At 48.3% G+C, this 11,627-nt stretch overlaps 1 protein-coding gene across 1 annotated transcript in view; it reads left to right on the top strand.

Annotated features, from left to right (window-relative positions):
• Nucleotides 1-10,231: 10,231 nt before the first annotated feature.
• TMEM145 (transmembrane protein 145) overlaps nucleotides 10,232-11,627 on the top strand; it is a 41,225-nt gene continuing 39,829 nt past the window's right edge. Inside the window, exon 1 of the mRNA XM_077336694.1 lies at nucleotides 10,232-10,516. Coding sequence (XP_077192809.1) covers nucleotides 10,361-10,516 — 156 coding nt within the window. The 5' untranslated portion in view covers nucleotides 10,232-10,360. The remainder of the gene's footprint in view (nucleotides 10,517-11,627) is intronic.

The following is an 11,627-nucleotide window of genomic DNA, read 5'->3' as shown; positions in this document are numbered from 1 at the left end:
TCGGGTCTTTGGCAGCCTCCGGTAAGCGGGGAGGGGGGCGGCGCTGCATCGTGTGAAGCTGAATAACGGGAGGCGCCCGGAGAGGACACCACAGGTGGGGAAAGTGAGGGGGGGGTGGTGGGGGAGAGCAGGGCGTGGGCGGCAAGAGAAAGGACGGAGAAAGCAAAGAGCACAGACGGGCGAGGGACGGGGACCGAAGGCGCTGAGGAAGTTATGCCGCTCTCGCCTACTGGTTTTTGGTCTGGGGTGAGGGGATGAGAAGAAGAGTGGGTTTTTACACCCCGCTTTGCACTGCCCGAAGGAGCTTCAAACCGGCTGACAATCGCCTTCCCTTTCTCACAAAAGACACCCGGTGAGGTGGGTGGGGATGAGAGAGAGACTGCTCTGTGAGAACAGCACTATCTGGACTGTGGCTAGCCCAGAGACACCTGGCTGGCTGCATGGAGGGAAGCAGGGAATCAAACCCAGCTTTCCAGCTTAGGAGCTGCCACACCATGCTGGCTGAGGACAGAGGGCTGAAGTCTGGGGGTCGTGCCAGGCGGAGGAGGGCAAGACGGAAGGGAGAGAGCAGCTCCGCTGAGGACTCAGATAGTTCCTGGAAGAGCACCGGGGCATGGCCCCTACCCTCACCCTCAGGGACTCTTGTAACACCAGGGAAGTCTGCAGTAAAGTCAAGTGATCCCCCATCTGCATCCTGCCTCATACACTGGCCAACCAGTGCCTTCTAGAGGGCCAACAATAGGGCATAGAGCAGGGGTAGTCAAATTGCAGCCCTCCAGATGTCCATGGACTACAATTCCCAGGAGCCCCTGCCAGCATTCGCTGGCAGGGGCTCCTGGGAATTGTAGTCCATGGACATCTGGAGGGCTGCAGTTTGACTACCCCTGGCATAGAGGCTGAAGTCTTTCCCTGACCTTGCCTCCTGGCTCTAGGATTCTTCAGCATGAGTTCTCCCATTGATGCTGCACCTTGATAAGCAACAGTTGTGCTTCTATCAACTGGATTCAAAACAACTGTTTGGGGGTGGCTTGACTACAAGGGAAGTGAATGTCTGGTTTGTTTCTGGGACTACATCTGCTGATTTCAGGCTTTGGAGAATTAAGGATGTGGCAAGCACAGTGGTGTGGAATGCATGCTCGTGTGCCATGAGCGTGGATTGCTGAACAATCAGGGCAAAAATAGAAAAGAGAATGATTGTGTGCACCTGTGGGGTTTATTTTCTTTTTTGCCTGTCACTGGAGAAGCCAGCCTGGGACCGTTTCTGCATGAGGAATTTGCCACTGTACAGCCTCTCATGGCTCGTGGGCTTTAGTGCTGCTTACTCAAGACATCGGCAGCAACCCATAGCTCTCTAGTGGTCAGCACAATGACCTTTTGCCCTACGATGAGGGAAAGCGGTAGAATCCGCTTCCCCTTTCTTGTCACGGTGCAAAACGGGGCATAAACAGGGCCAAGGCTGTCTGAAATAATAAATGTGTGACTCTCGCCACTACCCTCCCCTCTCCATTCCGAATCACTTTTCTTTTTAATGGTGCAGTCCACATTGCTATGGGACTTCAAAGCAATGTGACTTCAGTCCAAATAAAATGTAGTGTCATGTTCTCTTCAGTGTGCACAGTGATATTGGGATTGGGCGGAAGACCGATGTAAAACACATTCCTGTTTGTGTTTTCTGACGTTGGGGTATGAATGGGGAAAGGTGTGTGATAAAGTCCCCCTCTCCCTATTAGCTTAGCATCCGTGCTCTGTGTTTTAAATCTTTATTGTGAACACACAATCATCAGGGTCCAATTACTGCGGCCAGCCTATCAGAAATCTACCCAAACATACAGAGAGACCACTATACCAAGAATCCCGAAAGAGGTCTAAAGAAATGTCTTGTCACAGCATGATCCCATAGAAATGCAGAAATATATTTTTAAAAACTGTTTTACTGTTGTGGTGTGTCCCCGTAGCAACACAGAAGTGTTTTTTTTAAGTAATTTCGGGACTGGGAGGGTGGAACGAAAGTTTGAGTCCCCCAAACAAAGCTGGGAAGGGATTGGTGGTTTGGGTTGATTGACAATCCGAGGAGTGGGGAGAAATCTGTGAGTTGTCCACACTTCCGGCTTTGCTGCGGCCTCATCAGGAGGGAAAAAGCTGTGACGAGATGGCGGGATAACGCGGGAGGGGTCTCCCATCAGGAAGCATGCAAATGAGTGGTTTACTATCATGTGTTTGCAAGCAGGAGGCAGCATGCATTTACACCTCCGTGCAGAAACGGTCCAAGTCTTTCTTCACTCTGCCTCAAAGAAAGATATATACTTTTAGTGACTAGACAGCTTTGGTGATGCTTTATGCGGGATCCATTTGTTCATATCTAAAGTGCCATCAGACTTTTCTTTGGCTTTATGAGCCAGGGATTAATTTGGCATCCCCACTGAGGCTTGCCCTATAAAGCACTTATTTGGTGCCGTATTTAATAACATACATTTTGCATCTAGTACAAATGTAATTTTCAGTCTTTTGCATCTCATCATGAATCATAACACAATATTTCCTTATCTTCTGACAGGTCCACTGCATATGGTAAAATCCCACCGCCTGCTCTTTTTAACTGGAGCTTCCTGGGACTTCATGCACTCCAAGCAGATATGCTGCAAGTGAGCTGTGGGTCTTTCTCACATTTAGTCTGATCTGGGCTGAATCTACCCTGGGATTTTTATCCCCGGTGACCCCGGATTTACAAAAGTCATTTACGTGTTATTTGATTTGATTTAGTGATATGTTAAGCGTTTGATCAAACAGCTTCATTTACCATTTATGGTGTAATAAAGCCTGGAAAATTTGGAATCAGATGCATTCATTGATCCAGAAGATTTTAAACGTACAATTGAAACCAGAGGATTTTAATTGGGAGTAACGGACAGGTAGAAAAAAACTCACAGAACTATTTTTTATATATATGACATCAGCAACAAGGGTATTATATGTGCAGAAATGGAAAGATTCATTAACCCACAAAACGGGAATAGTTGGTGAAGAAAGTGGAATTTTCAGAGACGGCCACGCTTATTTCTTTGATCAGAGAAGAAACAAGATCTGTACTCATGACTGTCTGGAAACACTTTACAGATTCATTGCACGAAACAGAAAAAAGGAACTGCTGTTCTGATGACTAAGAGGAAAAATATTATTAGAAAGTAGGAAAAAGAGGGTTTTTTAATGTTTGTAACTTTAGATTAAGTGTGACATTTTTGATTTTACATAGTTATTTTTTAATTTATTCCCCGCCACTCTCGGCATGCTGGCTCATTGTGGGTTACAGAATAAAAACCCAATACAATAAAACGCGCATTAAAACCCAATTTAAAATGAATTAACATTAACAAACAAGTATGGTGGTAAAAACAAGCCCTCCCCCACTATGGGGGTGACAGGGCCACATCTGCTGGCCACCACTGACGGGCCAAGCGTGGTGAAGTGTCTTCCTTGGGGGGGGCACTATGTTCACTGTGAAGAAGATCGAAAGTGTCGTTTCTACTCTTCCTTAGTTCCTTCTTTTTTCTCTCTGTTTTATCCTAGTTTGTTGGTTTTTATCTCGGTTTTTTACTTTTAAAAAAGCTTTAATAAACTGCATTAAAAAAAGATCAATCAGCTTCATAATCAAGTCAACATTCTTATTTTGTCAGCAGTTACTGGTTTCTTCTTAGAGGTTTCACCAGGTTCTCAACCTGTGGGTTGGGACCCACTTGGGGTCTCCGGGCTCCTTCCCTGGGGTCTCCAGGTTGCAGGCCGTGGCAGTGGGTGGCAATGGCGTGTGGAGGCAGGCAGCAGGCGGCGGAGACGGCAGGCAGAGGCCGTGGCCGGCGGCTGGCGGAGGTGGGAAGTGGCAGTGGAGCCATGGCAATGGCCACCTCCACGCCACCTCCAGTGTTTTGCGCATGCATGCGCATGCGCACACTACCACCGAAGCCACTGCCAAAGTTGGGGTCACTGACAGGTATGGTTGAGAACTGTAATAAACTCAGAGACATGATGAGTGTCATACCATGGACGAGAATGCTGGAAGGGAAGGGAGCATGTGAAGGGTGGGCGCTACTCAAACAAGAGCTATTGCATGCTCAATCCATGACTATCCCAGAAAGACGAAAACACTGCTGGAGCTCTAAGAAGCCTACTTGGATGAACAGAGAACTTCAAGAGGAACTAAGAAAGAAAAGGAAAATGTTCAGGAAATGGAGGGAAGGACAGAGCTCTAAAGAAGAGTACCTACAGGTTACTAGGCACTGTAGATCAATCATCAGAAAGGCCAAAGCTGAGAGTAAGCTAAGATTGGCCAGGGAAGCCCACTGTAACAAGAAAAGATTTTTCAGTTATGTGAGGAGCAAACGTAAAGTTAAGGAGGCAATAGGTCCACTGTTGGGTGTGGATGGACAAACTCTAACGGAGGATGCAGAGAAAGCAGAAAGGCTCAGTGCCTATTTTACATCTGTTTTTTTTTAACACAGGTCAAAGGGTTTAGGCACATCTAGAGATGGCAGTAGCCAAAGGGTAGTATCTGGGTGACAGGTTGACATGGACAGAGAGGTTGTTGAGAGGCATTTAGCTGCACTGGATGAGTTCAGATCCCCTGGGCCAGATGAAATGCACCTGAGAGTGCTCAAAGAACTTTCCAGAGAACTTGCACAGCCCTTGTCCATCATATTCCGAACCTCTTTAAGGACTGGAGATGTCCCGGAGGACTGGAAGACAGCAAACATTATTCCTTCAAAAATTATCTTCAAAAAAGGGAGGAAGGATGACCCGGGAAACTACAGACCAGTGAGTCTGACCTCTGTTGTGGGTAAGATAATGGATAAGCTTCCACTGCAGACGGGGATAGAGAGGGGATTCGAACATGGGTCTCCCAGATTCCTCCCTGACACTTGAATGCTGTCAATCCACTCCCACCACCCATTTCCCCCTGCTGCCCAGTTGAGCAGCAGTAGCATGGAACAGCAGGGGGATGGATCCCATTCAGCCATAAGCTGCTCCTCCGCCCTGAGCTATTCTGTTGTTGAACTGACCTGCCTCAGGGTCGTTGTGAAGTTAAAACAGAGCAGAGAAGGAGAACAACTGTAAGCCGCTTTGGGTCTCCGTTGGGAAGAAAAACAAGATGTAAATGAAATAAATAACTGACCTGTTGTGGGGAAGATAATGGAGCAGATATTAAAGGGAGCTCTCTGCAAACATCTGGAGGACAATTTGGTGATCCAAGGAAGTCAGCATGGATTTGTCTCCAACAGGTCCTGCCAGACCAACCTGGTTTCCTTTTTTGACCAAGTAACAGGTTTGCTGGATTGGGGAAATTCGGTTGATGTCATTTACTTGGATTTTAGTAAAGCTTTTGACAAGGTTCCCTATGATGTTCTGATGGATATGTTGAAGGACTGCAATCTGGATTTTCAGATAGTTAAGTGGATAGGGAATTGGTTAGAGAACCGCACTCAAAGAGTTGTTGTCAATGGTGTTTCATCAGACTGGAGAGAGATGAGTAGCGGGGTACCTCAGGGCTCGGTGCTCGGCCCGGTACTTTTTAACATATTTATTAATGATCTAGATGAGGGGGTGGAGGGACTACTCATCAAGTTTTCAAATGACACCAAATTGGGAGGACTGGCAAATACTCCGGAAGATAGAGACAGAGTTCAACGAGATCTGAACACAATGGAAAAATGGGCAAATGAGAACAAGATGCAATTTAATAAAGATAAGTGTAAAGTTCTGCATCTGGGTCAGAAAAATGAAAAGCATGCCTACTGGATGGGGGATACGCTTCTAGGTAACACTGTGTGTGAACGAGACCTTGGGGTACTTGTGGATTGTAAACTAAACATGACCAGGCAGTGTGATGCAGCGGTAAAAAAGGCAAATGCCATTTTGGGCTGTATCAACAGAGACATCACATCAAAATCACAAGATTTCATAGTCCCATTGCATACGGCACTGGTCAGACCCCACCTGGAGTACTGCGTGCAGTTCTGGAGGCCTCACTTCAAGAAGGACCTAGATAAAATTGAAAGGGTACAGAGGAGAGCGACGAAGATGATCTGGGGCCAAGGGACCAAGCCCTATGAAGATAGGTTGAGAGACTTGGGAATGTTCAGCCTGGAGAAAAGGAGGTTGAGAGGGAACATGATAGCCCTCTTTAAGTATTTGAAAGGTTGTGATTTGGAGGAGGGCAGGATGCTGTTTCTGCTGGCTGCAGAGGAGAGGACACGCAGTAATGGGTTTAAAGTACAAGTACAACGATATAGGCTAGATATCAGGAAAAAAATTTCACAGTCAGAGTAGTTCAGCAGTGGAGTAGGCTGCCTAAGGGGGTGGTGAGCTCCACCTCACTGGCAGTCTTCAAGCAAAGGTTGGATACACACTTTTCTTGGATGCTTTAGGATGCTTTGGGCTGATCCTGTGTTGAGCAGGGGGTTGGACTAGATGGCCTGTATGGCCCCTTCCAATTCTATGATTATTTTATAATCAAATTGGTTAAACACATTTATTCCGCTTCTTCTCAAGAAAATGGCTGCTTTGGAAGGTGGGCAGTATGGCATTATAGCAAACTGAGTTCCCTCCCCTTCCTAAACCCCACCCTCCCCAGACTCTGCCCTCAAATCTCCAAATCTGGAGCTGGCAACCCTAGAGAGCCAGCTTGGTGTAGTGGTTAGGGTTGCGGACTTCTGATCTGGTGAGCGAGATTTGATTCCCTGCTCCTCCTCCACGTGCAGCCAGCTGGGTGACCTTGGGCACATCACAGCACCGACAGAGCTGATCTGACTGAGCAGGAATATCAGGGCTCTCTCAGCCTCACCCACCTCACAGGGTGTCTGTTGTGGGGAGAGGAAAGGGAAGGCAATTGTAAGCCCCTTTGAGACTCTTTTGGGTAGAGAAAAGTGGCATATAAGAACCAAGTCTTCTTCTTCAGTAATATCAGGGCTCTCTCAGCCTTACCTCCCCCCCAGGGTGTCTCTTGTGGGGAGAGGAAAGGGAAGGCAAATGTAAGCCCCTTTGAGACTCCTTCGGGTAGAGAAAAGTGGCATGTAAGAACCAACTCTTCTTCTACTAGATGAGAGGGTGGAGCAGATTAACCTGGCAAGCTGTTTTCAGTGGGTAAGTTGTTAATGGCATAAGAGTAGCTGTGTTAATCCATTGTGGCAAAGTAAAACAGAAGCCCATGGATGATTTCATCATTAAGGTGCCAGCAGGCTTTTGTTTTAAGGAGCTAATACAACCTTTCTCACCTTTTTTTTAAACATTGAGAACCCACTGAAACATTCATCAGGCTTCAAGAAACCTCAGAAGTGGCACCATCATGAAAGATATGGTTGAGCAGCATAGCTGTGGACACACCGACCTGGGGACACTCCAGTCCCCACCCCCTCCAGGCCCAACCGTGTGCGTGAGTCAAGTTGACCTTATATGGTCATATCGCCTGATAAATGTTTAACACATTTTTAAATATATAAAAAATTAATTAACTCCCACCCATTCTGGAAAGCTTCCAGCATCATCAAGAAACCAAAGGGCTTTACAAAACCTTTGTTGAGACAGCCTGAGCTGAGAGAAGGGTCTAAAGATATTGTATGAACTAACTTTCCCTGCCCAGAGCTTCATGGGAAGGGCAGGTTACAATAATAAATTTGTTGTTGTTGTTAGGTGCGTAGTTGTGTCCGACCCATCGTGACCCCATGAACAATGATCCTCCAGGCCTTCCTGTCCTCTGCCATTCCCTGGAGTCCATTTAAGTTTGCACCTACTGCTTCAGGTACTCCATCCAGCCACCTCATTCTCTGTCATCCCTTTCTTCTTTTGCCCTCGATCACTCCCAGCATTAGGCTCTTCTCCAGGGAGTCCTTCCTTCTCATGAGGTGGCCAAAGTATTTGAGTTTCAACTTCAGGATCTGGCCTTCCAAGGAGCAGTCAGGGCTGATCTCCTCTAGGACTGACCGGTTTGTTCGCCTTGCAGCCCAAGGGACTTGCAAGAGTCTTCTCCAGCACCAGAGTTCAAAAGCCTCAATTCTTGGCCCTTCATTATGGTCCAACTTTCGCAGCCATACATTACAACTGGGAATACCATAGCCTTCACTAAACGCACTTTTGTTGGCAGGGTGATGTCTCTGCTTTTTAGGATGCTGTCTAGATTTGCCATAGCTTTCCTCCCCAGGAGCAAGCGTCTGCACGTGGAGGAGGAGCAGGGAATCAAATCTGGCTCACCAGTTCAGAAAAAACACCATTGACAACAACTCTTTGAGTGCGGTTCTCTAACCAATTCCCTATCCACCTAAGTATGTGAAAATCCAGACTGCAGTCCTTCAATTTATCCATCAAAACATCATGGGGAACCTTATCAAAAGCTTTACTAAAATCCAAGTAAACAACATGCCAAGTAAACGAATGCCACACAATGGCTGTCTATCTTGGATTGTGTACATTTGGAGGAGATGTCCATATCAAAGTCAGCCTCTTCTCTGAAATCTGAAATTGAAAATTGTCTTGCTTCGCAGATGGAAACTGTATTCTTTGACAAGGCAGTCTTATGAAATATTTTGAGACTGACCTGGATAGGCCAGGATAGGAGGATCTCAGAAGCTAAGCAGGGTTGTATTTGGATGGGAGACCTCCAAGGAAAAACTACATTCTGAGGCAGAGGCAGGCCATAGTCAACCATCTCCTAATACCTCTTGCCTTGAAAACCCACAGCCATTATTTGACAGCAAAAAACAGAGAGAGAGACTTTCTGAGGGCAGCCATGTCGGTTGGCAGTAGAGTGGCTAAATCTGAGTCAAAGAGCACATTAGAGATGAACAAGATTTTCTGGACGGTGAGCTTCTGAGAGGCAAAGTTCCCTGCCTCAGATACGTATCCTGATTCTCTGCATGCTCTTCCCTCCCGGCAACTAGTCTCTTTTAATTATTTCTTTTCACAACTGGGAAAGTGTCGGCGATTAATTACTGAGTTTTATTTCTCCATTGTATTTGTGAACTACAACTGAACTCAAAAGGACTGATTAGCTGTTTTAGCAAACAATTATCATATGGCATCATATGGTTTAATCTGGATATTATGACACAGTTTACTAATTTGCCACAATTTGCTTTTACCTTATATTGTTCATTAGTCTGAGGAAGAGTGCTGCACTCGAAAGCTCATGCCTTGAATAAACCTTTGTTGGTCTTAAAGGTGCCACTGGACTCTGATTTTGTTCTGCCAGATCTTGTTGGTCTTTAAGTCTGACTGCCTAGAGAGCATGGGACTTTGATGCAGAGGAACGGGTGTGTTGCGAGGTCATTAGCATCAATATTAGGAATGTGTAGACTTGTGCCATCCAAACCTGGTCTGGTGATCTTCATCCATCAGGAAGACTAGTTCAGCAGGAGGCGAACCTTTGGCCTAGCCCCTGGTGACCCATCCCCCCACTCATTGAGAACCAGGTCTGCTTCTTTTTGAATTGCCTCCACTTCATGTGGGAGAGGGCTGCTGACTCTACATGGGGAAATTCCTGGAAATTTGGGGGGGTAGAGTTTGGGGAGGGAGTTTGGGAAAGGGGAAGACCTCGTCAGGGTATAATGCTTTCAATGCAGCCGTTTTCTCCAGGGGAACAAATAGCCCTAGTCTGGACAAGAACCGTAATACAGGGAGATCTCCAGGACCCACCTGGAGGTTGGTAACCCTGAATATTAGGATATTTTTCTTGCCCGAGCAAATGATGATTGAGAGAAAGAGGATCAGCATTGTGGAGTGATTGGAGAGTCATTGGACCGTACTCTGGGGGACATCGGGCTCTCCACCCCTTCTCAGCCTCACCTACCTCGCAGGGTTGTCTTGAGTCGGGTGTAAATATGCAAAACAAAAAAGATCTCTGCCTGGAGCGGCATACAATTTTAATGGCGAAAACGCGGGCAAAGAGCAGAAAGGAAAGGGGCTGGCGAAGCACTTTGCAGCACGATCCTTCAGCCCCACCTCCCTCACAGGGTACCTGTTGTGGGGAGAGGAAAGGAAGGCGATTGTAAGCCACTATGAGACTTCTTCGGGTAGAGAGAAGCGAGGTATAAAAACTCTTCTTCCCCAGCTTCTGTCCTTTGCAGTTTGGACATGCTTGATTCCCGCCCCCTCAATCCCCCACCCCATATAGGCAAAATGGAGAAGGCAAGAAGGCAACTCACTTAGCCCCCCCCCCCCGCCTGCAAATAGCGGGTTAGAGACCCCACCCCCAATCCCTGCAAATGCGCAGGCCGGAGGACGGCGGGGTCTGCTGGAGGACCGGGGGGAGGGGGGGAGCGCGAGATCCTGTCTCTTTAAACGGGAGCGCGCAGGGAGCTGCGCCCGGCTGCTGGAGCCGGCCATGGGGGTGAGGATGGAGCCGTCCCGGCCTCTGGCGCGGCTGCCCGGCGCTCGCCGACTCTTTGCCCCCCTGCAGGTTCTCCTGCTGCTGCTGCTGGGTCAGCAACCCCGGTCGAGCTGGGGCAAATACGTGAAAGGCAACATCAGCACCAAAGAGGTGGGTGGCCCGGCGGGTCGGGGGGAGGGAGGGAGGGAGCGGGGAGCTGCCGCCTCTTGGGGGGAGAGCAGATCCCAAGAGCCCCCCCCCCCACCCTCGGGATCGCCATGCGCAGGCCCGCTAGGGCCCCTGCGCTTGGGGCTATTCTGCCCCCTCCCTCCTTCCCCCCACCGTCGAGCCTTCTCCCCCTTGCTCGCCCCTTCATTCCTCGACCATGGGGCAGCTCCCCCATGTGGGCTGGATCCCCCTTCCCGAAAAAGATTTCTCCTTTTGCTTGGCCCCTCTGATGGGTGACAGCTCTCGCCAGCTGGGGTGGCAAGGGGGGCGGGGTGTGTGTGTGTGTGACCCGCAGCCCCCTTTATAACCCAGAGTTTATTCTTGAATGGGGAGAAGTGAAGAAGAGCCCATCTGGGTATTTTGGGGTTTGCTGCAATATTGAGGGAGGATGGGGGGGACCTCAGCTATGAAATTGGGGGACAGTATTTGTGACCTCAGAGGGCACCCAGACAAGACCAGTGAAAAACCCGGCCCTTCCTACTACTGAAGCCTGAGCCATTCTGAGCCACCCTTTAAATTCCATCCATTTATTAGTGTCCTGCCACCCGCTCTGTTCAGGTGTGCTTTCAAGACCGTTGTCTGGCTCCCCTGTGCCTTCGCATGTCGGAAACCTGCGGTTGTTTTGGGTGGGAAAAAAGGATTCTGTCCCCCATTCACAAATCCATGTTTGGCCCAAGGAAGGTGTGAGAATGCAGAAATGCCGCCTGTCACTCAAGAGGATGTGGGCTGGTGGAAGCGGGAGTCAGGTTTGCACCACACGTTCTAGCACAAGCATTTGTAGATTGGGTTGTAAAATCTGGAGTGAGAGATTGGTGCTGTGACGGGCAGGGAGCTGTGGCTGTTTCATAGAATCATAGAGTTGGGACCTCCAGGGTTATCTAGTCCAACCCCTGCATAATGCAGGAACTCAAAACTACCTGACCACCCACAGTGACCCCAATTTCATGCCCAAGTGATCCCCCCACCAAAAATCTCCAGAATCCAGTCTGGCCTGGAAGAAATTCAACTACCATCCCACAGTGGCAATCAGCAATTCCCTGGGTAGGCAAGGAAG

The sequence above is a fragment of the Paroedura picta genome, chromosome 5, assembly GCF_049243985.1.
Source record: "Paroedura picta isolate Pp20150507F chromosome 5, Ppicta_v3.0, whole genome shotgun sequence".
Lineage (NCBI taxonomy): Eukaryota > Metazoa > Chordata > Lepidosauria > Squamata > Gekkonidae > Paroedura > Paroedura picta.
Note: the sequence above shows the minus strand (reverse complement) of the source record. Positions and strands in the feature narration are given on the sequence as shown.